This window comes from Copadichromis virginalis, linkage group LG9 (genome assembly GCF_057382275.1).
Source record: "Copadichromis virginalis isolate Kocher_CV1m ecotype Utaka linkage group LG9, C_Virginalis_male_GT1.1, whole genome shotgun sequence".
Lineage (NCBI taxonomy): Eukaryota > Metazoa > Chordata > Actinopteri > Cichliformes > Cichlidae > Copadichromis > Copadichromis virginalis.
Window position 1 is genome coordinate 14,392,045 of NC_140626.1, and position 26,825 is coordinate 14,418,869.

General features: G+C 41.4%; 1 protein-coding gene across 1 annotated transcript; it reads right to left on the reverse strand.

The window, feature by feature from the left end:
* Nucleotides 1-7,078: 7,078 nt before the first annotated feature.
* On the reverse strand, nucleotides 7,079-21,822 carry LOC146701600 (uncharacterized). The gene is made up of 4 exons (XM_085467905.1): nucleotides 21,722-21,822; nucleotides 18,862-18,967; nucleotides 8,532-9,296; nucleotides 7,079-8,206 (listed from the first exon to the last, which is right to left on the reverse strand). Exons 2-4 carry the CDS (start codon nucleotides 18,877-18,879, stop codon nucleotides 7,514-7,516), a joined length of 1,476 nt encoding a protein of 491 aa, XP_085324031.1. The 5' UTR covers nucleotides 18,880-18,967; nucleotides 21,722-21,822; the 3' UTR covers nucleotides 7,079-7,513.
* Nucleotides 21,823-26,825: the final 5,003 nt, after the last annotated feature.

The window sequence follows — 26,825 nt, forward strand, 5'->3', positions numbered from 1 at the left end:
CTGGTGTCTCCGAGGGTACCGAGTACCATGGGATATGCAGCGCTGACTGGGGCGTTAAGTGCGCATTATAAGCCGACTCCAGTGGTGATAGCTGAGCGTTTTCGTTTTCAGAAACGTAACCAGAAAGAAGGGGAGGCAGTTTCTGACTATGTTGTCGCCCTGAGGCAGTTGTCAGCCACATGTGATTTTGGACAATATTTGGATGAGGCCCTGAGGGATCGTTTTGTTAGTGGGCTGCGTTCTGATGCTGTGCAGCGCAAGCTACTATCGGAAAAGGATCTTACATTTCCACGTGCATGTGAGATTGCCGTATCCATGGAACTCGCTTCGAAAAATACGATGGAGTTCTCAGGACGCCAGGACCCTCACCACGTAAATGCCTTGACAAATGCTCCACATTTTTTCAACAAAGGATGGAAAGGACAGAACAGGCAAGAGGGCAATAACAAGCCAAAGAACTGGAAGGGACCTAAAAAAGACACAGGAATGAAGCAACCATGTTATCGTTGTGGTGGAAAGCATTCAGCACGTGAGTGCAAATTTAAGAGTGAAAAGTGTCATGTTTGTGCAAAAATAGGACACATTGCACGTGCTTGCAGGAATAAAAAATTCAGTCAGCAAACTCAGTATTTGGAAAATTGAGGATTGAATGCTCAAGTAGGAATGATGAAGCTGAACTTTTTGGAGTTTATTCAATGTACTCCATCACCTCCAGTGAGAAGGGATACACAGTGGATGTTGCGCTTGGGAGCAAGAACACCACCATGCTGCTGGATACAGGATCAGCAGTGTCGGTAGTATCAGACAAGTATTATCAGATGCATCTCACTCATTTCCGTATAAAACCAGCCAGTGGGCTAAAGCTCAAGTCCTACTCAGGCCAACACATTGCTGTGCGTGGATATATTATGTTACCAGTACAGTATGGGACTCAAAACATCACCCTACCACTGATCGTTGTTCAGGGAGACAGACCAGCTCTGATTGGACGAAACTGGTTAAAGAAACTACAGCTGAACTGGAAACAGATTTTCACAGTACACAAGGTACTGGTGCAGAAAGAAGCAAAGCCAGGAGTACTAGAAGTGATTCAGCGCCATCAGGCAGTGTTTTCGGATGACCAAGGCTGCATAAAGGGATTTAAAGCTAGAATCCACACTAAACCAAACACCACACCAATTTTCTGTAAAGCTCGCCCAGTTCCTTATGCACTAAAAGAAGCTGTGGAAAAGGAGCTGGACAGATTGGAAAAGGTGAAGGTTATTTCAAAAGTTGAGAAAAGTGAGTGGGCATCCCCTATTGTTACTGTGCCAAAGGCAGACAAAACAATTAGGATATGTGGTGACTACAAAGTCAGTGTCAACCAGTGTGTTGAAGAGGAAAGATATCCACTTCCAAATACTGAAGATTTGTTTGCCACTTTAGCTGGAGGAACATCCTTCAGTAAACTTGACCTTTCTCATGCCTATCAGCAGCTACAGTTAGATGAAGAATCAGAGAAGTATCTGGTCATCAACACACACAAAGGTCTCTATAAGTACAATCGCCTCAGCTATGGTGTTTCCAGTGCTCCGGCTCTTTTCCAGTCTGTGATGGATCAAATCCTTCAGGGGATGGAGCATGTGACCTGCTTTTTGGATGACATCCTCATCACTGCTTCATCTGAAAGGGATCATTTGAAGAGGTTGGAGGAAGTACTCACACGTCTGGAGAAGCATGGTGTCAGAGTGAAGCTTTCCAAGTGCCACTTTCTTCAGAGCAGTGTGGAGTACCTGGGACATCGTATTGACAGGGATGGTCTGCATCCTTTAGAGGAAAAGGTAGCAGCCATAGCAAATGCACCAGAACCAACAAACGTCACTGAACTGAAGTCTTTTCTTGGTCTTCTAAATTACTACAGTCGATTTTTGGAAAATCCATCCACCATTCTTCAGCCTTTGCATAACCTGTTGAGAAAAGATGCTAAATGGATTTGGACCATGGAATGTGCAAAAGCATTCAGGGATGCAAAAAGTCTACTGCTGCAGAACAAAGTGTTGGTGCACTACAGCACAAATCTGCCATTGAAGTTAGCCTGTGATGCATCACCTTATGGATTGGGCGCAGTCATCTCTCATGTCATGGAAAATGGAGAGGAAAGGCCTGTGGCTTTCGCATCAAGAACATTAACTGAAGCTGAGCGAAAGTATGCCCAGATAGAAAAAGAGGCCCTTGCCATAATTTTTGGAGTAAAGAAATTCCATAAATATCTGTATGGAAGGAAATTCACCCTCATAACAGATCATAAGCCACTGCTGGCTATACTAGGGCCAAAGTCAGCTGTCCCAACACTCGCTGCACTAAGAATGCAACGCTGGGCTCTTATTCTAATGGCATATAATTATGACATTGAATATAGAAGATCAGCTGAACATGCTAATGCAGATGCATTGTCACGTCTACCTCGGAATACGCCAGAAAACATTGCCGAGGAGGGAAGTATCTTCTATTTCTCACATGTGGAAGAGCTACCAATAGTAGCTAAAGACATTGAGAGAGCAACCATGAAGGATCCAATCCTCAGCAAGGTCTGGAGCTACACCATGAATGGGTGGCCGAGTTATATGCAAGACGAATCACTTAAGCCTTACTTTACACGCAGGCACGAGCTGTCAGCAGAACAAGGATGTGTTCTTTGGGGACAACGGGTCATCATTCCACCGGTTTACCAACAGAAAGTGCTGGAAGACCTGCATCATGAACATCCAGGTATCTGTCGTATGAAAGCACTCGCTCGCAGTTACCTGTGGTGGCCAGGCTGTGATGGTGATATACAAGAACTGGTTCAAAGCTGCTCAGTCTGTCAGGCTGTACAGAAGTCACCACCCGTTGCACCACTCCATCCGTGGAAGTGGCCTGAGAGAGTTTGGCAATGGATTCACATTGATTTCGCTGAAAAAGGCAAGCAGTACTTTTTAGTTGTCATTGACAGTCATTCAAAATGGTTGGAAGTGTTCCCTATGCCATCCATTACCTCACACAACACCATTGAGGTTTTGAGAGGTTTATTTGCTTCATATGGACTTCCAGAAGAGCTTGTTTCAGACAATGGACCTCAACTTGTGTCAAAGGAATTCAATCAGTTTCTGGAGTTAAATGGGATCAGACACACAGCTGTTCCTGCCTATCATCCTGCATCAAACGGGGCAGCAGAGAGGTCAGTACAAATCCTGAAACGATCCCTGATGAAAAATGTGCTGGAAGCAGATGGTAAGGCCACATTGCCACTCAGTCATCGTTTGGCAAACTTCCTTATCATGTATCGCAGTACACCGCACACTGTGACGGGTCGTACACCAGCAGAGTTGTTCCTGAAACGTCAGATCCGGACTTGCTTCAGCCTGCTGAAACCTGAACTAAGCAGACACATTGTCTGTCTGAGCAGAAGCGACACCATGATTACAAAACCCAACCTGTTCGTGTTTTTTCGGAGGGAGACGCTGTGCGTATCCGAAACTTCAGGGGGGGGGGAAACAAAATGGACTCAGTTCTGAAGAAAATGGGAAGTGTTACTTACCTGATACAAGAGGGACAGAGAACACGCACAATACATGTGGATCACCTGTTACCATGGAGACAGATTGTGGAGAAACCCCCAGTTATATTTTCACCGGTTTCAGAGGGACGGCCGGAAGTGAGTATGGACAGTGTTGTTCCAGAGATACCACCAAGTCCACCTGTGATTTTAACATCACACTCCTTACCTCCTGAACCACCTAAACAGACAACCGATGAACCACCAGTATCCAACCCAGAAACCACCCAAAGCCCATCTGTGGAACGCAGATACCCAGAGAGACGCAGAGTTCCCCCAAAGAGACTGAATCTTTGAAAATGTAGAGTTATGTTTTAGTTATTTACTGCCAGTTATTTTAGAAGTGAAGAGTTAATAATGGAAGTAATGGCTACATTTGTTCATTGTTCGTAAGGGCCACAGAATATTTCTTTTTGGTGGGGGCAGTGAAATACATTCTACTACTTCATAATTACGAAGTTATGAATTATGAAGAGCAAAGATATCTTCTAAATCAGCGTAGCACATGTGCAGCTGCTGGGATTCACTTAAGCATTCGGCTCGTCGCTGTTGCAGATTTTTCTCTCGCTGTTCTGGCTCACAGCGCTGCAAGCACAAAAATAAATATCCCCAAAGGTGTGAAAGGGAGCTAATTAGTAAGAGTATTGTTACTCTCCCCAGGAGTAGTCCAGCAGTAGAAATCAGTCCAATAACAAGGTGTGTAACATCTAGCAGGGTGACAGAAAAACCCAGGGTAACTTCCAAGGACCTCAACGTCTCTCTCACATTGCGTTTTTTAAACATGTTTCCATTTGTCACTTCAGTCTTTACTCTGAAATACAGGAAGAGAAATCGTGGCTGAAACAATTTCTCATGAAACCAGGGGTGTGGTCCAACAGTCAGTTTTGGTGAGGAAGGTTCCTAACTGAGAGAAGTGACCCAGAAGTATCTGTGTAGCAGCCACAATGAATCAAGATCATGAGCTTTATTAACTGATCAAAGTCTATTCTTTCATCTTCTGTATTATTCAGTTTGCATTGGTAATGCCCATTATTGTAATGCTTTTTTAAGATGAGCAAAACTTTATTTTACTTTGGGTTAGCTGGGATAAGTGATGGATGGAGGGAATTCTACTTCAGTCACAGAAATCCTAAACAGGAAGGAGGAGCAGAGTTACAGTGGATCACTATCCAGCAGGGAAACAAGATTTATTTCAATTTCTTGGCCATGAGTGAGATTTACTAAGTGGGCAAATTAGAGAGATGATACCGTTCCAGAGTGATCTATTAATAGTGCACCAATTTACATTCAGAGATGCATGCAGCCAGTTCATTTCAGTATTAAACGGCTTTCTACCAACAGCAGCACAAAAACAGCAGATTTGATCATGGAGACACTGAATCTGCTAAACTAATTAAAACATTGTAAGTTCAGGGCCCTATTTCAGGAAGCCGGTTTAGAGCAAACTCTGAGTAAGTATACCCTGAGTTAACAAAAACTCTGGGTTTTCGGTTTCACAAAGCGAGTTTAGATTAATCCTGAGTGAGTTACTATGACGACACACTTCGTGAAGCTAACCTGCCCCCTAGCAGGTTTACTTCAACTAACCCTGACCTTCTCCGCCTCTTTGTCGGAAACCTGACTGTAGGAAGTGTCAGACATGGTGTGCTCCTTCCTTGAAGAGCCAGTAGATGTTGAAGCCCAAATTCTCCGCAGAGCTCTCCGCCGGGAGAGAGTGATCAGAGTGCGTTTGGACATTTTATCATTTCCTGATGATTTTCTGTGTGAACGTTACCGTTTTTCAGCACAATCTATAATTTATTTGAATAACATCCTCAGGCTTAATATTGCTCATGTGACACATCGCGGACATCCTCTCAGTTCTGTAATATTATTTGTATTGCACTTTGGTTTTTTGCAAACGGGAGCTTTCTGTATAATATTGGTGATGCTGAGCACGTTTCCAAGGCTACCGTCTGTCGCGCAGTCAGGAATGTTACAGTTGCACTGAAACGTCTCCTGCACTCGTTTGTGGTGTTCCCCGGTCATAGACCCACAAGATTTATCAAAGAGGGATTCCACAAAATTGCAGGTATCAGGATGAACAAAACTTAATTCATGATGTGGTGATATTTGAACTACTACTTAAATTTTACATTTATTTTCACGGTTCCCAGGCGTGATTGGCTGTACAGATGGCACTCACATTCCAATCATTGCTCCTTCAGTAAATGAAGTCTTTCCACAGCATTAATGTGCAGGTACATAGTTCCCCGTAGCATTTCAAACTAACAAATTATTTCATTATAGTAATGGATGCAAATTTGTGTTCTCTGCACTGTGAAGATCATATGTGATGCTGCCAACATTATCACAAATGTGGAAGCCAAGTAGCCAGGCTCTGTGAGTGGTGGTGGTGGAGGACCCCCACCTGTTTTTCGGGCCTCCGCTTTTTTTCTAGTGGCCATAACGGGTCACATTTGAGCATACAGAGTAAGCAAATATGTACTTGTAATGTGCTCAGATAATTTCAATAAGTGCTTACAGAAAGAAAATTAATGTAGCCTCTAACTGCAATTGATTTACATCGGACAAACAGACCAAGCACTATGGCTCATAATACAATTACACCTTACCTGTTTGGACTATATTTTTATATTTCATTTTTACTTGCTGCCAGGAACGTTTGGGGCCTGTTGGGTTGCACCTGCGCTCACATCACGTCACAAAATAAAATGTATAAAATAAAAAATGACATATAATAAATAACGTGTTAAATGGGTTGAAATCCCTAGATCAATGTTTAAATTAACACTCACGCATTGACTCTGTCGGCTATGTTTTGCCATGCATGCTCCCTTTCTTTTGCAGCTGAGGCTGTGTTACTTTTTTTCTGCAAAATTTGCATGTTATCGGCATATGCTGCCATCAGAATTTCAGCCTCAAGCGCTGTAAAATACATTGACCGCGCCTTCTTTCCCTCCGTCTCCATGGTGACTCGCTTAATCTGTGCTCCAATAATCAGGGCTTTATGTATCCTCGTGCGCGCGCTTAACTTGGGGTTAAAGGAACTCCGCGTTGATTGAACTACTTGTTATCAGCCTTTCTGAAACCGAATATTCCGAGTTGGACAGTTCGGGGTTACTCAACCCTGAGTATCGTTTTTCACTCTGAGTTTTCTAAACCGGCTTCCTGAAATAGGGCCCAGGTCTTCAGTTTACGTTTCTTTGTGAAAACAGCACAGCAAAGGAGACTCAGTGAAGTTTTGATATAAGGGATAAATCTTCTGACCAAACCTGCTGGGACTGTGTGAGGTCCTGAGGCTAAGAGTAAGGATTTATCCACAGGAGAGCTGCGTTCTTACAAACCATCCCACTGTGTAAACCTGACATCTGTGGAACAGCTGAGCTGTATGATGTGTACAAGGACACAAAACATTATTTACCATCAGATCCCGAGCCCTCCATGTGTTAATCAAGACACTGCTGCTGTGCTACATCCATAAATAATGAATAAATTAGGAGCTGAAGCTAAAAGGACAGTTTATTTGTACCATCTTCATGTCAACACATTCAAGAACATCACAGATGAAAGAAACATTAAAAACTTCCACACTACATAAAGGAAGAAACTATTTTTCTTGCTTTATGTAGAAAAACAGAAACATCAAACACCTCCAAGACTCTTTGAAAGAACTAAAAACCTTTATTCTCATGGTCCAATCATGAGTAACTCCCCGATGAAGCCTTGTGTGCTAAAACATGTCAGAGTTTTAAAGGTTAAACATGAGTTTCCAAAACGTTTTGCTGGAGAACAATGAACTATTTGACTGAGTTTCAATTATTTACAGACGAGCAAAACCAGGACAGAGAAAAAAGGACAAAACTGACTCAGTAAAACGACAGAAAATAAGATCCCATGTAAATCTGTATTATGTAGAAGTTCAGCCCAGCAACCAGTTCAGTTCAACACAAGTTTAAATGATTCTATCTGAACTCTGTGGAGCCTGATCTCAAGCTTTTTGAGTCTGACACTGAAACCAGAGGATCTTTCTGTCTCTTCAGGTTCACTGTGATCCAGTGATGAGAGTGATTTCAGCCCTGAGTGATCACGCTGATGTTTGCACAGAGCAGACAATGAGGTGAATGTTTGGGCACATTGGTAACAGTGAAACAGTTTATTAGTAACGTGGGATCGTTTGTGTTCGGAGTATGAACTGAGATTCCTGAAGCTCTTGTCACACTGGTCACAGCTGTAGTTTCCTTCCATGTGTGTACGTTCATGCTTGTTACGACTATTTGAATGTGAGAAGCTTTTGTCACAGTGTCTGCACTTGTATGGTTTCTCTCCTGTGTGGACTCGTTTGTGTGATTTAAGCTCACATGCAGTGGTGAAGGATGACCCACACTGATCACAGAGGTGCTTTTTAACCCCACTGTGAATCAGTTCATGTTGTTTTAAGTGATGCGATGTGGGGAAGCCTCTCCCACATTCTTTGCAGTATTTCAGTTTGTCTCCAGTGTGTCTACGTTGATGTCTTTTTAGGGTCTTTTGCTGACTGAAAGTTTTTCCACAAAGGTCACAACGAAAGTCTTTCCCACCACCACGGTGATGACAGGGTTGAGAACTGGATCCATCTGTGTCGCTCTGCTTCTAAACAAAGACACAAAGACAGTGTAAGTCAGTCCTTCAACACTTTTATCCTGAACGTCGCCTGAAATAAAGAGCATCTCTGCAGACGTCCAATTACATTTGACTGTTTCAGTTAACACACTCAGTTTACTGGGCTGCAATAACTACAATACTACCACCATAATACTACAGTAATACTAAAATCATAACTGACATGAAAATCTGAATAATCACTCAGAGCTGCTTTTCCATGCAGTAGAATTGCTAACATGCTAACACAGTTTAATGAGCAGAGTTGTTCCAAACAGTCAGGCTAAAATGACAAGATAACAATATAAATACATACCTCACAGCAACTGCGCTTGTTGAGTCTCTTTCTGGTGTGGATCTGTTGGTGTTCTCTCAGGTGACGTGGAGCTTTAAAAGTCTTCTCACACAGGTCACATTTATAAGGTCTCTCCTCAGTGTGGGTAAACATGTGTTGTTTTAACTGTGTGTCTGTTATAAATTCTTTGCCACACTGTTCACAGCAGTACACAACATGTCTCGTGTGAATGCGTAGGTGTATATTTCGGTGCCCTCTCTGGCTGAAAGTTTTTCCACAGATGTCACAGCTGTATGCCTTAATTCCAGAGTGGGTAACTAGATGCCTCTGTAAGTTGCTACTGTGAGTAAAAGCTCTGCCACACTGATCACAGATGTACGCTTTAACTCCACTGTGGATGAGTTGGTGTTGTTTTAGGGAATCCTTCCAGGAAAAAGACTTTCCACACAAGTCACAGCTGAACGGTCTCTCTCCAGTGTGGATGACCTGATGATGTTTTAGGTCATCCTTCCCAGTAAAATCCTTCCCACACTCGTCACAGCTGTATGCCTTAATTCCAGAGTGGGTAAGTAGATGCCTCTGTAAGCTGCTACTGCGAGTAAAAGCTCTGCCACACTGATCACAGCTGTATGCTTTAACTCCACTGTGGATGACCAGATGACGTTTTAGTTCATTCTTCCTAGCAAAATCCTTCCCACACTCGTCACAGGTGTATGTTTTCTCTCTCTTTCTTCTGTGAGGTTTGTCGGCCTCCTGAGAGCGCTGACTTCTCGCTCCATGTTGGTCCTGCAGTGACAGAGATACAATACAAATACAATCACATAAAATATTATACAATTAAGTGGATTCAAAATATCCACATAATTGCAGGTTTTTAAACATATTACACACAAAGTCAACTACAACCCCTGAAATTGCCTTATTACTCGATGCTGAGAAGGCATTTGACCGGGTGGAGTGGGATTATCTGTTTTGTACTCTACATAAATTTGGATTTGGCCCTAATTTCATTTCATGGATTCAGTTACTTTACTCCTCACCTATGGCACGTGTTAGAACAAATTCGTTATTCTCTTCTTATTTCCCACTTCTCCGTGGTACAAGACAAGGTTGTCCCTTATCCCCTCTTCTTTTTGCATTATCAATTGAACCACTGGCGATTAAACTGCGAGCTGACAGTTGCATTAAGGGCATCTTCAGAGGTGACCAGGAGCACAAAATATCCTTATATGCTGACGACCTACTGCTGTATATGTCAGAGTCTTTATGCTCTCTTCCCCGTGCTCTTGCCATTTTTGAATGTTTTGGTAATATTTCAGGTTACAAGTTGAACCTGCATAAAAGTGAACTTCTCTGTGTCAACTCTATAGCCAGGAAGATTTCGTTTTCAGATTTTCAATTTAACGTTAAATCAAGGTATGTGACCTATCTGGGGGTTAAGGTTACCCACTCATACAAAGGTCTATATGAAAGAAACTTTGTCCCGCTGCTTAAGAATACTGAGACAGATCTTCAGAGATGGAACAATTTACCACTGTCATTAATTGGTCGCATCAATTCTATCAAAATGAACATACTACCCAAGTTCCTTTATTTATTTCAATGTATCCCATGCTACTTACCCAATAAGTATTTTATAACACTGAATAAGCATATCTCTGCATTTATTTGGAATGGCAAAAGTCCACGAATTCGTAAAGATTTCATGCAGAGGACTAGGCCAATGGGTGCTGCACACATTACTGAAGCACTTGGAACACAGGAACACCTATGCACGGCTCCTCTTTGTAGACTACAGCTCGGCTTTTAATACCATCCGGCCATACAAACTCCGTCCCAAACTCCACCAACTGGGACTTAACTCCTCTCTGTGCAACTGGATTGTGGACTTCCTCACTAACCGTAGACAGAGTGTCAGAGTGGGTAAGAACACCTCTTCCACCCTTGTGGTCAACACCGGTGCCCCTCAGGGGTGTGTTCTGAGCCCTCTGCTATACACTCTCTTCACCCATGACTGTATTTCCTCCTGCGCGTCCAATCTCATTGTTAAGTTTGCAGATGACACTACAGTGCTCGGACTTATATCCAACAATGATGAGACAAACTATAGGACAGAGGTGCAACAACTAGAGTCATGGTGCCACGACAATAACTTGGTCTTAAACACCAAAAAGACCAAGGAGATCATTGTAGATTTCCGGAAGAGGGGCCATAACAACCATCTGCCTCTCTTCATTGGCAGTGAGGCGGTGGAGAGGGTGAGCAGTTTTAAATTCTTGGGGGTAACTGTGACCGAGGACCTGTCCTGGGGCAACCATATCACCTCAGTTGTACGGAAGGCCCAACAGCGCCTCTACTACCTGAGGAGACTGCGGAGCGCACACATTCCCAGATCTCTGATGTTGAACTTCTACAACTGTGCCATCAGCAGCGTTCTGACGTATGGATTTCTAGTGTGGTTCCCCAGCTGCACCAAGGCCGATCAGCAAGCACTCCAGCGGGTGGTGAAAGAAGCTGGCAGAATTATTGGAACAAGTCTGCCAGAGATCAGTAATATCTTCCCCACTCGCTGTCTGAGGAGGGTGCACAGTATCCTGCGGGACCAACATCACCCTGCGCGCCACCTTTTCCATCTGCTGCCGTCAGGGAGAAGGTACAGGTCTATACAGGCCAGAATATCCAGACTGGCCAACAGCCTGTATCCACAGGCTGTGAGGCTCCTGAACTCTCTGCCCCGCTCTCACGGACAATAACCATATCCAACTTCTTAATAGCAATGAACTGGTCTGCATTGGTGCATCATATCTTTATTCTCTTCCCCCTCCTGCCCCCCCCCCTCTTTCTTAAATAGATAACTATCATATCTGATATCATATCTCACAGTACAATAATATTGAATGGGTTGCATTGTTGTATTTTGTCATGTTTCTCAGGTCTTTGTCTGAATTTCTACGAACATTATTGCTAAGGATTGTCTTATTGCATTGGAGTCACACTGGGTTAAATATGTACACTTGGGTTTTAAGGGGTATTTATTATTTTCTTCTTTTTTTTGGGTTGTATGGAAGCCCCAAACGCAATTTCATTGTTCTTGACAATGACAATAAATAAATAAATAAATAAAATAAATAAAGATTAGCCTTGCCAAACTTTCAGTCTTATAATTGGGCAGCAAATATTCGTAATATGCTGTACTGGATGAGTAATGTTACTACAGAGACTCCAGCTTGGCTCCAAATTGAGTCATCCAGTTGTGGCAAAATTTGCCTATCAGCTTTGTTGAGTTCAGCTCTCCCATTAGAACTCTACACCTATAAATGTAACCCTTTGTTGTATGACTCGCTCAGAATCTGGGTGCAATGTAGGAAAAGGTTGGGGTTACACTTAATGTCAATTAAAGCACCTATCTGCTCTAATCATATGTTCCCACCCTCCATGATGGATTCTGCCTTTAAAATATGGGAAAGTAATGGCCTTAGAAATATCAAAGACCTTTTTGTAGATGGGATTTTTGCCTCATTCACGCAGCTCCTGAAGCAGTTTAATGTTCCTCGGCAACATTTTTTTCGTTATCTACAAATTCGTCACTTTGTAAAGAGTCGATTTCCTTCATTTCCGGAACTACCTGAGGAAACTTCTTTGGATAAAATTATCAATATAAACGTTCATAAGAGAGGGGCGATTAAAGAAATCTATGCTATATTATCAGATCTTCAATCTCCTTCTCTCTTCATCCTTAAAGCACAGTGGGAGAAAGACCTTGGGATGACTATAACAGATGAACTCTGGCAATCTTTTCTCCGGAGGGTACACTCTTCTTCGATATGTGCCAGGCATGGGCTCCTGCAATTCAAGGTCCTACACCGATTACATATCTCCAAGGAAAAGTTAGCAAAGTTCTATCCAGGAGCTGACCCTCTGTGTAACAGATGTAAAGCAGAAACAGGTTCGCTCCTTCATACCTTTTGGACATGCCCCAATCTTCATAACTATTGGGTGTCTATATTTAACACTCTGTCAGAGATGTATAACGTTAAATATGATCCTTCTGCTCTAACAGCTATCTTTGGGGTGATACCTCAAGACATCACTTTGCCAAAACACTATTCGAATTCTATTGCCTTTGCTTCACTTATCGCAAGGCGCCTTATACTTTTAAAATGGAAGCAGGAAGCTCCTCCCACACATGAACAGTGGCTTGCAGAGCTCATGAGGTTTTTACATTTAGAAAAGATGAGATATACACTGGCAGGTTCAACCACCAAATTTCTTAAGGCATGGCAGCCATTCCTGATGTACATGGAAACATTTAAAATGACCACCCTATCATGACCGGATGCCATATCTCTATACCACTATCATAGTTAACTGTACACTGAATGTCCCTTATACATTTTATTTTTATATTTGTTTGTTGTTGTTTGTTTGTTTTTTGTTGTTTTGTAGGGGTTTCTTTGGTTGGTTTGTTTGTTTTCCTTCTCTATTTCTGTTATCTTTTGGGGTATTGTAAATACTGAACAGCAAACTACTGTATGTTCAATGTTTTGTTGTTAATATTCTGCTGTGACTGAAAATAAAATTTATTAAAAAAAATAAAAAATATCCACATAATTTGGCTCTTACATCCACAGTGAGGTTTCACAATTGTTAAAATATAAGCAATCAATAATAATAATAATAATATCAATAACATTGAGACACATTGCACAAATTTCAAAAACAAATCATCTCTTACAATATTTACAACAACTAAAAGTTCTGTAAATCGGCTTTTACGTGTTCATTGAAGTTTTGAATAGTTTGAATAATTCTCTAATTTTATAAGGCAATTTATTCCACTTAAAAGTTGCTCTAAATATAACAGTTTTACAAAAAGTTACTTTTAACTCGAGCATTTACTAAATTGCAGTTTGTTGAAAACTGTGTAATATGATTATGTATTTCATCTGGATACTGCAGCTGAGCAGAAATAAGTGTGTGTATAACAGAATTGCGTCCTTTATAAATACAAGTAAGCCATAGAATATTTTAGCCTGTACAGGAAGCCAAGAAAGTTGATTATGCATTTTATCGATATTAGTATAGCATGAACATCTTAACACTAATCTGGACGCCTTATTCTGGACTAACTGAAGTCTGTTAAGATCTGTCTTATTAGCTGCTGACCAAATGATTGAACAATACTCCAGATGAGACATTACTAGTGCATTAATGACATCTTTCATAACTGAAGAAGTGATACACAAAGAGCATTTCATAGCCATAGCTATGCCTTGTCCCATTTTCTTAATAATAGAGTCGATGTGCTGAGACCATGAAAGGTGGTGATTTATGGTAACTACTTATGAGCGCCTGCAATCGTTCTGGTGCTGTGACATGAAAACAAACGCTGACCCGAGACTCTGGCACACAGTTTTGCCTCTTTTGATCATTTTAATGTGCGATTAGTGTACGATCAGGGTGCCTTTCATGTAGGGCTGGGCTATATCATACCGTTCACAGCAATACCGGTATAAATCAAATCAAATCAAAATCAAATCACTTTTATTGTCACATCACATGTGCAGGTACATTGGTGTGACAATAAAAGTGATTTGATTTTGATTTGATATAATGTTGGGCAACGATGAGAAAATGAAATATTACAATAGAATATGGGTAAAACGCGCATGCGCAGTGCCTTTGTTTTCACACACACATGGAGGAAAAAGCATGGCGGCGACGGAGAATGAGAAGGGTGAAAGCGGATCGTTGAATGAAACAGATGAACCAGAATTGGTTTGTAAAAATGCTTCAACTTCAGTGGTGTGGAACTGGTTTGGGTTTCGTACATCAGATACACAACAAAGCACTATTTGTGGTAGAGCATGCTAGCAGGCCGTCGTTATTACCGTGTTTTTTGGAAAATACGGCACACTTAAAATCAATCCTTTGATTTTTCTGAAAATCGACGGTGCCCCTTATAATCCTGTGTGTCTTATGTAGGAATTGTTGTTTACCAAACTGTTGTTGGAAGAAGTTGCTGTTGGAGGCGGTTTTGGTACCATTCTTTATTCATGGCTGTGTTTTTGGGCAAAATTGTGAGTGAGCCCACTCCCTTGGATGAGAAGCAACCCCACACATGAATGGTCTCAGGATGCTTTGCTGTTGGCCTGACACAGGACTGATGGTAGCGCTCACCTTTTCTTCTCCAGACAAGACTTTTTCCAGATGCCCCAAACAATTGAAAAGAGGCTTCAATGGAGAATATGACTTTGCCCCAGTCCTCAGCAGTCCATTCACCATACTTTCTGTGGGAGATCAATCTGCCCCTGATGTTTTTTTGGGGAGAGAAGGGGCTTCTTGCTGCCCCTCTTGACACCAGGCCGTCTTCCAAGAGTCTTCGCCTCACTGTGCGTGCAGATGCGCTCACACCTGCCTGCTGCCATTCCTGAGCACGCTCTGCACTCCGATCCTGCAGCTGAGCCCTCTTTAGGAGACGATCCTGGTGCTTGCTGGACTTTCTTGGATGTGCTGAAGCCTTCTTATCAAGAATTGAACCTCTTTCCTTGAAGTTCTTGATGATCCAATAAATTGTTGATTTAGATGCAATCTTAGTAGCCACAATATTCTTGCCTGTGAAGCCATTTTTATGCAACGCAATGATGGCTGCACGCGTTTCTTTACAGGTCACCATGGTTTACAATGGAAGAACAATGATTTCAAGCACCACCCTCCTTTTAACATGTCAGGTCTGCCATTCTAACCCAATCAGCCTGACTTAGGCTGTATCCCAATTCAGGGTCTGCAGCCTTAAAGGCCGCATTATAAGGCCGATTACGTCACGGTAACAGCGAGGCTGTCCCAATTCAAAGGCTGCTCAAAATGATTTTTTTCATATCACGATATGTTTTTTTCATTTCAGGCGATAACGATATCTATCACGATATAAGCCAAATAACTATATTTGTAAGATTTAAATGTGCCGTTGCTTACAAGTAAAATGTGAAATAATCAGCAGCTTGTTTTTATTTTATATATTTATTTCCCATAATAAGTTCAACAGGGTAGATGTACTTAAGGAACATGAGACCTTTTCAGATAAATAAAGGCAAATATTGCAAACTACACAAAAGGCAGCCGCTAAAGAGTTTAAGTTTCAAAATAGAACAAACAAAACAGGCTACTAAATTGTCAATTCCACTTAGAAACAAAATATTAATTCTTAAAATAAATCTTAGTTCGTTTTACAGAAGAACAGACAAAAATGACTAACTTTTGTCAATATCAAATAAACTGAGAACTAAAAGGAAATTCTCAATCTCTCCTTGTTGTATAGCTTAGCTTTTCAAACAGTTTTAACAGTTACTTTAGTCTGACAAAAGCCGAATGACAAATTAGCGCTTCCAGTCAGAGACTGAGCATGCACTGGTTTATTGTATTTCCAGACTTGCTTTCAGTACAATTTACAGTGAACGCTACTCTGTTTTTGTCAGACTTGAAATAGCCGAAATACCTTCACACTACGGAACTTCTATGGCTTTTCCGTTCGACAATCTCTCCGGCATTGGAACCATCATCTGTTTTCTCTTCGGTAATCTTCAGTCACGCTCTCGGTTGTTTTTTCTCTAGTCTGCACACTCATTTCCTCCATTACCCGGGCGGTACGGTGGCTGGCTGCTTCCCAAACAAATACACATGTGCGGCTTGGCACTTGTGCTGTACGTAACAAGTCACGTGACGTGACGCTGCGGCTGTGATTGGTTCGGCTCTGCACTACTTAATTTGGATTGGCTGTTCTTTTTTTTCTTCTTTTTTCCTTTTTTTAAGAGGACAAGAGCAGTGAGGTCTATCGCAATAGTTTAATTTTTCTATCGAGAAAAAGTTATATCGCAGTACATATCGTTATCGTTTTATCGCCCAGCTCTAGTTTAAAATAACTAACTGTCTGTCCTGAATCAGTCTTATTAGGTAATGTTCAAATAATTGTATCATTCCAGTGTTTTCAGTGTGGGAGAAAGTACTCAGGGCCTTCAAGTTACACACTATGAAAGGCAGAAACAAGTTTAATATTCAGAAACCTAAAGTATGTATCAGCAGCAGAATGGAGCTAAAAATAAATGTTTGTTTCAGTTCTATGAAGCTTTGAGTATTTTGGATTAGTAGCACTGCTGTGTTTGTTGCATCATATTGCTGTAATTGTTTATATGCTTTATATATTCTGTGGTAAGTTGATCTATAGTGTTACATCATATTCTATAAGGATGTTATGTGTTTGTATACTTTCTGCCCAGTTTGACCCATTTAGCAGAAGTCAGCCTGTTTAACCCTTTAAGACCTACCATAGAACCAAGTCCGCCAGAGCTTATATTATATTTTTACATGCTGTGGAGCCATTTTTGGGAGCATTTCAAGTTGCTATACATCAATACAACCATTATAGCCCAGATTTTAATAATATGTATTCATTAAGTGCATAGTAACTACATAAATTGCAAAAAAGTGCAATAAACTACAAAAAAATTGAAAATCGTTTTTGATTTTTTAACATATATTTGTAGTTAGAGAAATTTAAGAGGCTTATCCCTCAAAACTGTAAATACAAAAAAGTTGCACAAAATAGTTTCCCACCACAGGAAATTTATTTTGAGTGTCTTCATAGTTTTATTTTTGAAATACACCAATTTTTATACACTGCAGGAAAAACGAAAATAAATATTATACTGCAAATTTGCAAAAAAGCAGCATATGCATCAAAATAAACTATTTCCAGCAGTGCAATATGAGTCCTAAGCATCCCAGAAACGACACAGAAAGTCATAAAGTCAAAGATAACTTTTAAAAAGAGCAGTATAGGCCCTGAGGCCCTGATCGCAAAAAAGACTACATTTCCGCGAAAATGACGTCACTTCCGGTTTCGGGCAGGTAATGGCGGAAATGCAAAAGTTCGCGCTGACGTCTATTCCAACGTAGGAAGTGTTATGAACAGCTGATCGGATCGGCAAAGCATGTTTCTGGAATATTATGTTTTTGTTCCTGCAAGCGCTTTTTATGCAGTTTTTGCAAAGCTTTATGTGGAAGGAAACCGTGACCGAGGACAAGCTGATGGCATAAGATGTAAGTACAACTCCTCCGGTTTCATATGCAAAAAAAATTTTTGCGCTAGCTTACGTGGTTGCAGTGCTACTGGGATTTAAAAATAGTTACGCATAACAGAGCGTTCCCGCTCCGATCGGCTCTAAAGGGTTATGGCTCTGATATCTATTCTGTATGACTTAAAGCAGTTATGACATGGTCTGATTTTCTCACCCAATAAAGGAATATTTAATATATCAGTCTACTCTTCATTCTATCAGACACAGTTATCACAGCTCGTACATTTGCTTTTTACACAGATATGTAAGCATTGAGCCAAATTTAGTAATGCCAACAAATTAAAGGAACAATATTTGTCTCTTATATATGATACATCTATATATACACTGTCAAAGATACTTGTCTTTGAGTGAAGTGATTAACATAATAACTATATTATTGGCCATATTATAGTTACGTTACCAAAGTGAGATGACTTTAGTCTCATGAACAACATTAGCTAACTGTTATTTACCAGCTAAACTTAAAATGACTGTTCAGTACAGAAATGAAGCCCAACAATCATGTCCAAGAACATCACTTTCCCATCATCTAGATGTTTATACCATAAATGATCTGTCATATGATTAGAGCTGAGCTGGTAAAATGACCAGCTTGGTTCAGTGAAGAAAAATGTCTGATTGTAACCTGAGGGTTTTTTTTACATTAAGGAAAAGGCACCAAACATCAAACCTATTTAAGCCTAAACAGTAACACATGAAAGTAGAGCAGGGCGATATGACCAAAAATATTTATCACGATATACATTTGAAAATTTGTGATAACAATATAACTGACGATGTAATTGACGCGAGACAAAATACTTTACAACTCCACAACTTTATTAGTGCAAAACACCCATCAATATATTTTCACTTAAACAAGCAGCTGTTTTTTTTATGTGCATTAAAGTTATATAAAAATTTAACAGTGCAAATGCAAATTGCTTGCTGACAGTTTAACCAAAAGGATTTTCCAGAGGAAATTGGCTGACATTTGCTCCAAGGCATTTGTATTTTCACTGTTAAATTTTTATATAAACTTTAATGCACATAAAAAACAGCTGCTTGTTTAAGTGAAAATACATTGATGGGGTTTTTTTGCACTGATAAAGTCGTGGAGTTGTAAAGTATTTTGTCTAGTGTCAATTTTATCGTCAGCTATATTGTTATCGCAAATTTTCAAATGTATATCGTGATAAATATTTTTGGTCATATCGCCCTGCTCTGTCTGTCACCTTCTGTGTTGAGCTCATTGTTTTCTCTGTAGTGGCTGAGCTGAGTCCAAGTAGCTGAAAATGTTCCTCTGCTGCTCCGTCAGACTCTTCTCCTCCTGCTGATCAGCTGGGACACAAAACAGATCTTTGTTAGGCTCCACACTGCACTGAAGAGTCAAAGTGTCTCATATGTTCATCTGACAACAAAAACAACAAATTTTTGCTTCCCGAGGTGTGCAAACAGACACAAAAGGTTTGAGCACCGATACCAAATTTAGCAGTATGCAGACCAGTAGCAGGAGAGACTGAGGCCTGTTATTAGAATCAAATGCCCAGTGGGCCGACACACCGATTTGCAGCGTTAAGACAAAGACAGCTGTGTTTTATCCTGGAATACATTTATTTTACATTTTCTTGAAATGTTTTTCATTATAGCACTTTTACCTCCAACTAGGGGTGCAACGATACACAAAATTCACAGTTCAGTTCTGTTCGATACTTTGGTGTCACGGTTCGATATTTTTTCGATACAAAAAAAAAATGTTCATGCCTTTTTAATTAGTCATTTATTAACATTATAAATATATATTTTAACTCAAAAGTACAGTTTTTAAATTTAATGTTGATGAAACAACAAAAATAAATAAATAAATCTGATTGAGGAATCACTCATCTTTGGAAAAGAGTTTATTACAGAGAAATGGCTCTTTCCAAAATAAAAGCTATTCTATACGCTTCTTCTGGGCTATACTCTCAGCAGCATATTAAACATATCAGGTCCCCATAAGGAGAATCATGTGCTAACGGCTGCCTAAATGACTCTGGTAACGTTTGTGGCATGTGTGCTTGTTGTTTTTGTCTGCTTCCACTTGTCTTTGCACTAGGATGATGTCGGCATAAATGTGTAGTCATATTCATTGTGTTCCCACTAGTGCTGTCAGCGTTAAACTCGTTAAAATGACGTTAACGCCATAACGCTGCAAATCTCCCTTAACGAGTTACCATGGATCGTGTGCGTGGGGCTGGACGGCATCAACATGTTAACGAGCTAACTGCGATAACGCACTAGTTCCCACCAATTGAGCATTGCGTGGCACATCGGACATACTGTTTTACTTTTGTCCATGACGCGCTTACCATCAGGGTCATGTTTCACATGAACATCACGATAGTTTCAAACGCCAGATCTGAATGAAGGTGGGGGAGGTTCAATTTCGGGTAGCGTTGAGGCAGTTGCCATATTGCAACGAGCTTGGCTTCTGTCTTGCTAGCTTGCGCTGCGCTCAGTGGATCTGCACTCGACAGTGCAGCCTAGGCGGGGTAGTCGAACACAGATCTACTGAGCGCTCAACACAGCATCGTTGGAAGAAAAGTTGATAAAACAAATAAAAGATTTTGTATTGTTCGATACATATGCATACCGAACCGAAAGCACTTTATCGAACGTATTTGTTTGTTTTGTTTTTTTAAAAACACACTCCCTTCACCTCTTCTACATTCTTATGTTTCTCCCAGAGCAGATCTGAGGGGCAGCCCCTCAGTCATACACATATACTTTTAATCTCACCCTTAAGGGGTGGTCCCCAGGAGTTTCACAGCATGGTTTAGAACAGTGGTTCTCAAACTGTGGTACACATACCACTAGTAGTACTTAGTCTCTCTCTGGTGGTACACGGAAAATCTCAATTTTTTTTTTAAAGACTAAACAATATGTAATTGTGGAGGTATGCAAAGATGACACAAGCGTTCCCGGGGCTCTTCTGGGAGAGAGGGTGGACCAGAAAACGTCTCCCCGAGCATGAGTCCTCTATAAAGAGCAGCTTATTGCCAGTGGTTGCGGCCACTCCTGCAAGTGAGTAGTAACCCTTTGCAGCCAGCAACAGTGAATTGGTGAAGCCAGCTGTCGGAGGAAGACTTGAGTGAAGAGGAATCCGCCTTCATCTGTCTCTAGCAAGGACAGTGTGCTCTACATGAGCTCAAGAGCAATACCGTCACCCAGACCCGAGAGAGAGGGGTTTCTCGGTCCGAGGGAGTAGCGCCGTAGACGTGGACAAAATTGTTGGTACCCTTCAGTCAATGAAAGAAGAACTGACCAGGGTGTCACTGCAGTTTGTCACACTGCGCACGCGCAAACACAAATGTCAGCGAAAAAGACGGCACAGCACATGTGTGATCTGGACACAAGCGATGGGAGCACAACTTGTAGAACTTTGGAAAGCTCATTCGAGCCTTTTTGATGTGGCCTCACAAAATTATCACGACCACAACAACCGTGAAAATAGTTGGATCTACACTGCTGCTCAATCACAGCTGCCTGATCAATGTTTTTCATTAGCAATTTAGCAAAGTTGATGGTGGTGGTGGTGTGTCTGTGTGAGTGAAAGACAGAGAGGGAGAGCGAGCGACAGAATTTCCGTTATAACCTTCATTTTATGGACGCACAGTGTGAGCACTCAGGTCGCATCAGAGCATCGGGCCGTATAGTGTGAGACCCTGCACCGTGACCTATGAACTTCTAACCCCTGCGAGTCAACGTACAGTTTGAGTAGGAGCTGAATCGCGCGACTGAAAAAAATCGCAGTGTCTGCCCAGCATTAGCCCACGTATACTACACGACGCACGACGAAGGCCAAAATCGGGCCGATCGCCAAAACGGTCGCACGACTCAAAACTCGGCTCAAAATGGGCCAAAAATCGCACAGTATAAGCCCAGCATAAGCCCAGCATTACACACACCCAGCTGTGGTTTCCTGTTTTGCTACACTCTGGAGAGCCTCGCCTTTAACGGTCTTCTCTCACAGAGAGCAACAGAAAGCGTCCTTCAGAAAACTTCGATAAACTCAAGATTGACTGAACAGTTCAAAGTTACCTTGACACTTACCTTTAGATGTGAGAGGTAGTGATGTGTCGAAGCTTCGAAGCGTGTCGAGTAATCTCGGGGGAATTTTTGTGACGCGCGTATCGAGGCTCGCTTTGATTACGTATGCAGTGACGTTCGAGGCCTCGTGGGCAGTCCGTACCACGTGACTGATTCAGGAACTGGCTCGCCGGTTCGCGCCAGATTCGAAATAAAATGGGCAGCAAAACACAGCTGATTCCCTCATCACGCTGTGTTGTGGAATTGGATTACCTACGTGCTACACAGTTACTTGAGCATTTCTTCTTCGATGGAACCAGCAAGGAAGAGATTTTTTTTCTCTTCTAATAAAGTATGCACACAGTAATAAATATCACAACTGATAAGTACCATAATATAAATAAACAACACTACAGATCCTATAATGTCTTTTAGTTTATTAAAAAGTGGAGCGCCACAAGTTTGTGTCATTATCCAGATGTACATAAGCATGATTACACAGTTACTAGGGGTGGGTTTTGATTATCGATTAAAATCGATTCTAGCTTGGATAACGTGATATTGATTCATTAAAATCCTGAATCGATTTTTAATATAAATTTATTTTGCCCCAAACGCCAGAATCTCAGGTTAAACTTCACTAAATTTCAACAACCACCAAACAGCTAAAACAGTAAATGACAGCAGATACACGTAGGCTATTATGCACAAAGACGTAAACACAAAGCGCGGTCCCGCCGACACATCAGAATCAGTGAGATGTGGCCTTTCTCACCCGACGGCACGGACACGGTTAGGGCCGAAATCCGACAGCTCGCTGGTTCTGATCTGTCGGCGGGCCTTGTGTTTTACGCCCTTTTTGCGCTGATTCTGAAGCTGTAGGTTTTACCTCTCCAAACAATATTGACTGAACCAGCAGCAAAAGAAGATCCAAACTACGCTTCACATAAACATAGCCATGAATTCCCTCTGACTTTTGCTATTTTGCTTCCACCACGATAAAATCACACTTCATGCACAGCTCGTGGTCTCTCTCTGTACTCCAAGAACAGTTTCCCGTCTAAAAATCAGTTTTCTGCATTATTCGCTTGCTTGTTATGCACAAGTCTACCGTTGTTTACAGCGCTGTCGGTCGCTGTTTTTTTCCCTTTTACTTACTTCCAAAAAGAAAACCTGATTTCTGCTGTTCAGTAGGCTACTGAACAAATGTAAACTTTTTAAAATTATGCAAAATGCAAAACGCTTAGCCGTGTCTCTAAACCTCTGTAACTTTTCTCTGCTTCACTTCAGCAGCATCAGGTAATGTTCATATGTTGATTAATGGTTTTCTTTCGTTTTTGATCTACTGCAGAATATTTTTATAAAATCGTTTTTCTGTTTTAGCCTCAGCTACTTTGATACAAAGGCATCTGCTGTGATGCTTACACCTTTGATAAAGTCTCGCAAATCTCATCTTTCTTTTTATAGATATAAAAATATGGAAATGTACTGATCCGTGATCTGAATTATAACATTTCTGACTGTCTGAGGAAAAATTTACCCAGATCGGATTGAATCGATTCTAGAAATCAGTGACGATACCCAGCTCTAACAGTTACACAATCATACCAAAACTCTGTCCTGATAGGTTCCACTTTCTCTTTTGTATCAGACATACTGAGACAATATTCGGGATAAATAATCATGAAAACAATTTATTTATTCAGTTTAGCGGTTTACACGTCACATCATTATAATCACAGAGCTTGTTTCACTTGAATCGTCACTTGATGGCGAAGTAGAGCAAATGAATCATCACAATGCTTCGAACCATGAGTCGACCAGTTGGATGAAAGCTTCAGTTCATCACGAGGCTTTATATCACCATCACTAGTATTTTGGTCCTAAACCATTCAGAGCTTTATAGACCAGCATCAGAACTTCAAAGTCTATCCTCTGACGGACAGGCAGCCAGAGTAAAGACCTCAGAGCTGGACTGGTGTGGTCCACTTTTTTGGTCTTAGTGAGGACTCGAGCAGCAGAGTTCTGAATGAGCTGCAGTTGTCTGACTGATTTTTTAGGTAGACCTGTAAAGATGCTGTTACAGTAATCAAGCCTACTAAAAATGAATGCAAGGACTAGTTTTTCCAGGTCCTGTTGAGACATCATAACAGTACTTACTTTTAAACGTTTACTCTTTGGCCGCTCAGCTTCCACCGTTTTTTTCGGCAAAATTATCCACATCCACCGCCGCGCTATGCAATCTGGGATATGTTGGGCCACGAAGTCTACACCGACACATCTTTAAAATTCAGGGAAATGAAGGACACATTTGAGGGCCGCATTGAGGGCCGCATTTCGAGCAGCCTTTGAATTGGAACAGCCTTCGTCGCGATGCTGTGACGTAATCGGCCTTAAAATGCGGCCTTTAAGGCTGCAGACCCTGAATTGGGATACAGACCAGGGGCCCGTTCTTCGTACGTCGCTCACTACATCCAAGATCAAATGACACATCCAAGACCAAACCATCGCGCTAACCGTGAGCTCGCTAATCCGGTTCCCCGAACACACCTGCTGTTGACGATTAGTACAGCTGGACGCAGTAATGTGACATCACTGGGTGTCGTAAAAGGGGCTACGCATCGATAGTGGAAACATTGATCGGCAACCCTCTGATTGGTCGGCGAAAATGTCGACGGAGCGCGCTCGGCTCGGTATTTTTCGGCAGCAGAGCAAGAACTCTTGATTGAGGGATTTCAGGAGTTTCAGAGTTTAATTAAAACGCAAGGGAACACTGCAAAGGCTGCAAAAGCAAGGAGAGAGGGCTGGCAGAAAGTTGCTGACAAATTAAACTCGTAAGTAATTTAATAATAACAATAATAATGGAGTGGATTTATATAGCGCTTTTCAAGGCACCCAAAGCGCTTTACAATGCCACTATTCAGTCACTCTCACATTCACACACTGGTGGAAGCAGCTACAGTTGTAGCCACAGCTGCTCTGGGGCAGACTGACAGAAGCCAGGCTGCCATATCGCGCCATCGGCCCCTCTGGCCAACACCAGTAGGCGGTAGGGTAGATTTATTATATTACACTATATTATCCAATATTATATTACATTATATTATAATATGTTATATTATATCCCCTTTCACATTAGAGCCACAACAGGACCCACTAGAACATGGGAAGAGGTAAAAGTGAAATATAAGAATATTCTACAGAATGGTAATATTTATCACTTATATTGCTTTTCGTTTCTTGGAAAGAGACCCTGAAATAATCTGTTTGTTCATAACAGCAACCAAGAAAAGGGCAGAGCAAAAAAAAGACAGGTGGTGGTCCTGCACCCCCTCGTCAACAAGTTGGTTAAGTAAATAATACCCTCACGGGAATATCGATATCTCTCAATGAGCACACTGTCGCGCTGAGCTGAAGGATCCTGTCTGTCCCGCAATATACGCTGAATTCTGAGGACTCTCCTTATCAATCTTGCACCTTCCTCAATGGGTTGGTTGCGTATACGGACAGGACATGGCTGCGACAGACTTCCCAAATCCACCTTCGCTTTTATAGCCGTGGTCTCTCATCTTGATTACACGAAGTAATTTGCAATTACTACTCTGAAATATGAATTACATCTGTAATAATCACATACACGTAATAGAATGTTAATAGTACATTTCCCTTTTTTAGGAAATGACCTGTATGTATCTGTGTGAAATCAATAAAAGGATCAAGTGCTGCATTGTCTTTAGTTACATTGATGTTATTTATTTATGGTGAAACAGTGGTGGAATATCGCTGTTGCTTTCGTATAAATGAAGCGGACATACCTGCGTGGCCGCGATCTAATCCTGTTTACATAAAGTAAGCCTGCTCCCGAGCAGGTTTACGCTTACGGCCCTGCTGCTATGACAGCAAGTTCCGGATGAGCTTCGGGGAACCGAACGATCCAAGATCACGTGAAATCGTCAACAATCAAATCCAGCTAGCCTACTTAGCGAGGTACGAAGAACGGGCCCCAGGAGTGACATGTTTAGCCACATGTTCTCCTTAAGTTGCTGGCTGGCTGAGTGGTGTCCAAGAAACGATGTGGGCTTCATAGATAATTGGCAAACCTTCTGGAGGAAACCTGGTCTTGTTAGGAGAGACGGCATCCATCCCACTTTGGATGGAGCAGCTCTCATTTCTAGAAATATGGACACATTTATTAAACCCCCTAAAATATGACTATCCAGAGCTGGGACCAGGAAGCAGAGTTGCAGTCTTACACGCCTCTCTGCAGCTTCTCTCCTCCTGAAACGACAGCTTCAACACAGCATTTAAGCTGTTGTTAGACTATTAAATATTTCACTTTAATGTTGCAACTACCCAGTCACTTCTGTCTTTAAACAAAATATTTTCCAGTTACAGAAATCATGAAATCCAAACTAAAGTGTTACTGTTGCTATATGCATTTACTATAAATAATCGATGATGGTGCTGACATGAAGGAAGAGAAAGTTACAGGTTGCATCCTTTGAGTTTGTCTCTGTGCCTTTGGGCGATTTTTATGACAGATGTTTCTGTTCAATTCTTAAATCAACTTTTCAAAACACAAACACTATTTTAAAGCTTTTAAAGATATTAATGATAATTATAATAACAGTAATAAAAACAAAAGCTCTCAGATCCATCAAACCAAGCAGCAGAGAGAACAAGTGAAGATAAAACTTTAACCTTGTAGACTTCATTATGTTCCAGCTGCTCTACAGATGCTGTGACCTCGAACTTAAGCAGGTCGTAAAGTATGTGCAGCTCAATAACTTCATAATTACACAGGGTGTAATTATGAAGTTATGAATTATGAAGAGCAAATATATCCTCTAAATCAGCGTAGCACATGTGCAGCTGCTGGGATTCACTTAAGCATTCGGCTCGTCGCTGTTGCAGATTTTTCTCTCGCTGTTCTGGCTCACAGCGCTGCAAGCACAAAAATAAATATCCCCAAAGGTGTGAAAGGGAGCTAATTAGTAAGAGTATTGTTACTCTCCCCAGGAGTAGTCCAGCAGTAGAAATCAGTCCAATAACAAGGTGTGTAACATCTAGCAGGGTGACAGAAAAACCCAGGGTAACTTCCAAGGACCTCAACGTCTCTCTCACATTG

Coding starts and splice junctions, on each gene's coding strand:
- LOC146701600 (XM_085467905.1), bottom strand. Junction 8,207..8,531: donor ACAAGCGCAGTTGCTGTGAG/GTATGTATTTAT, acceptor GTCTTTGTTTAG/AAGCAGAGCGACACAGATGG.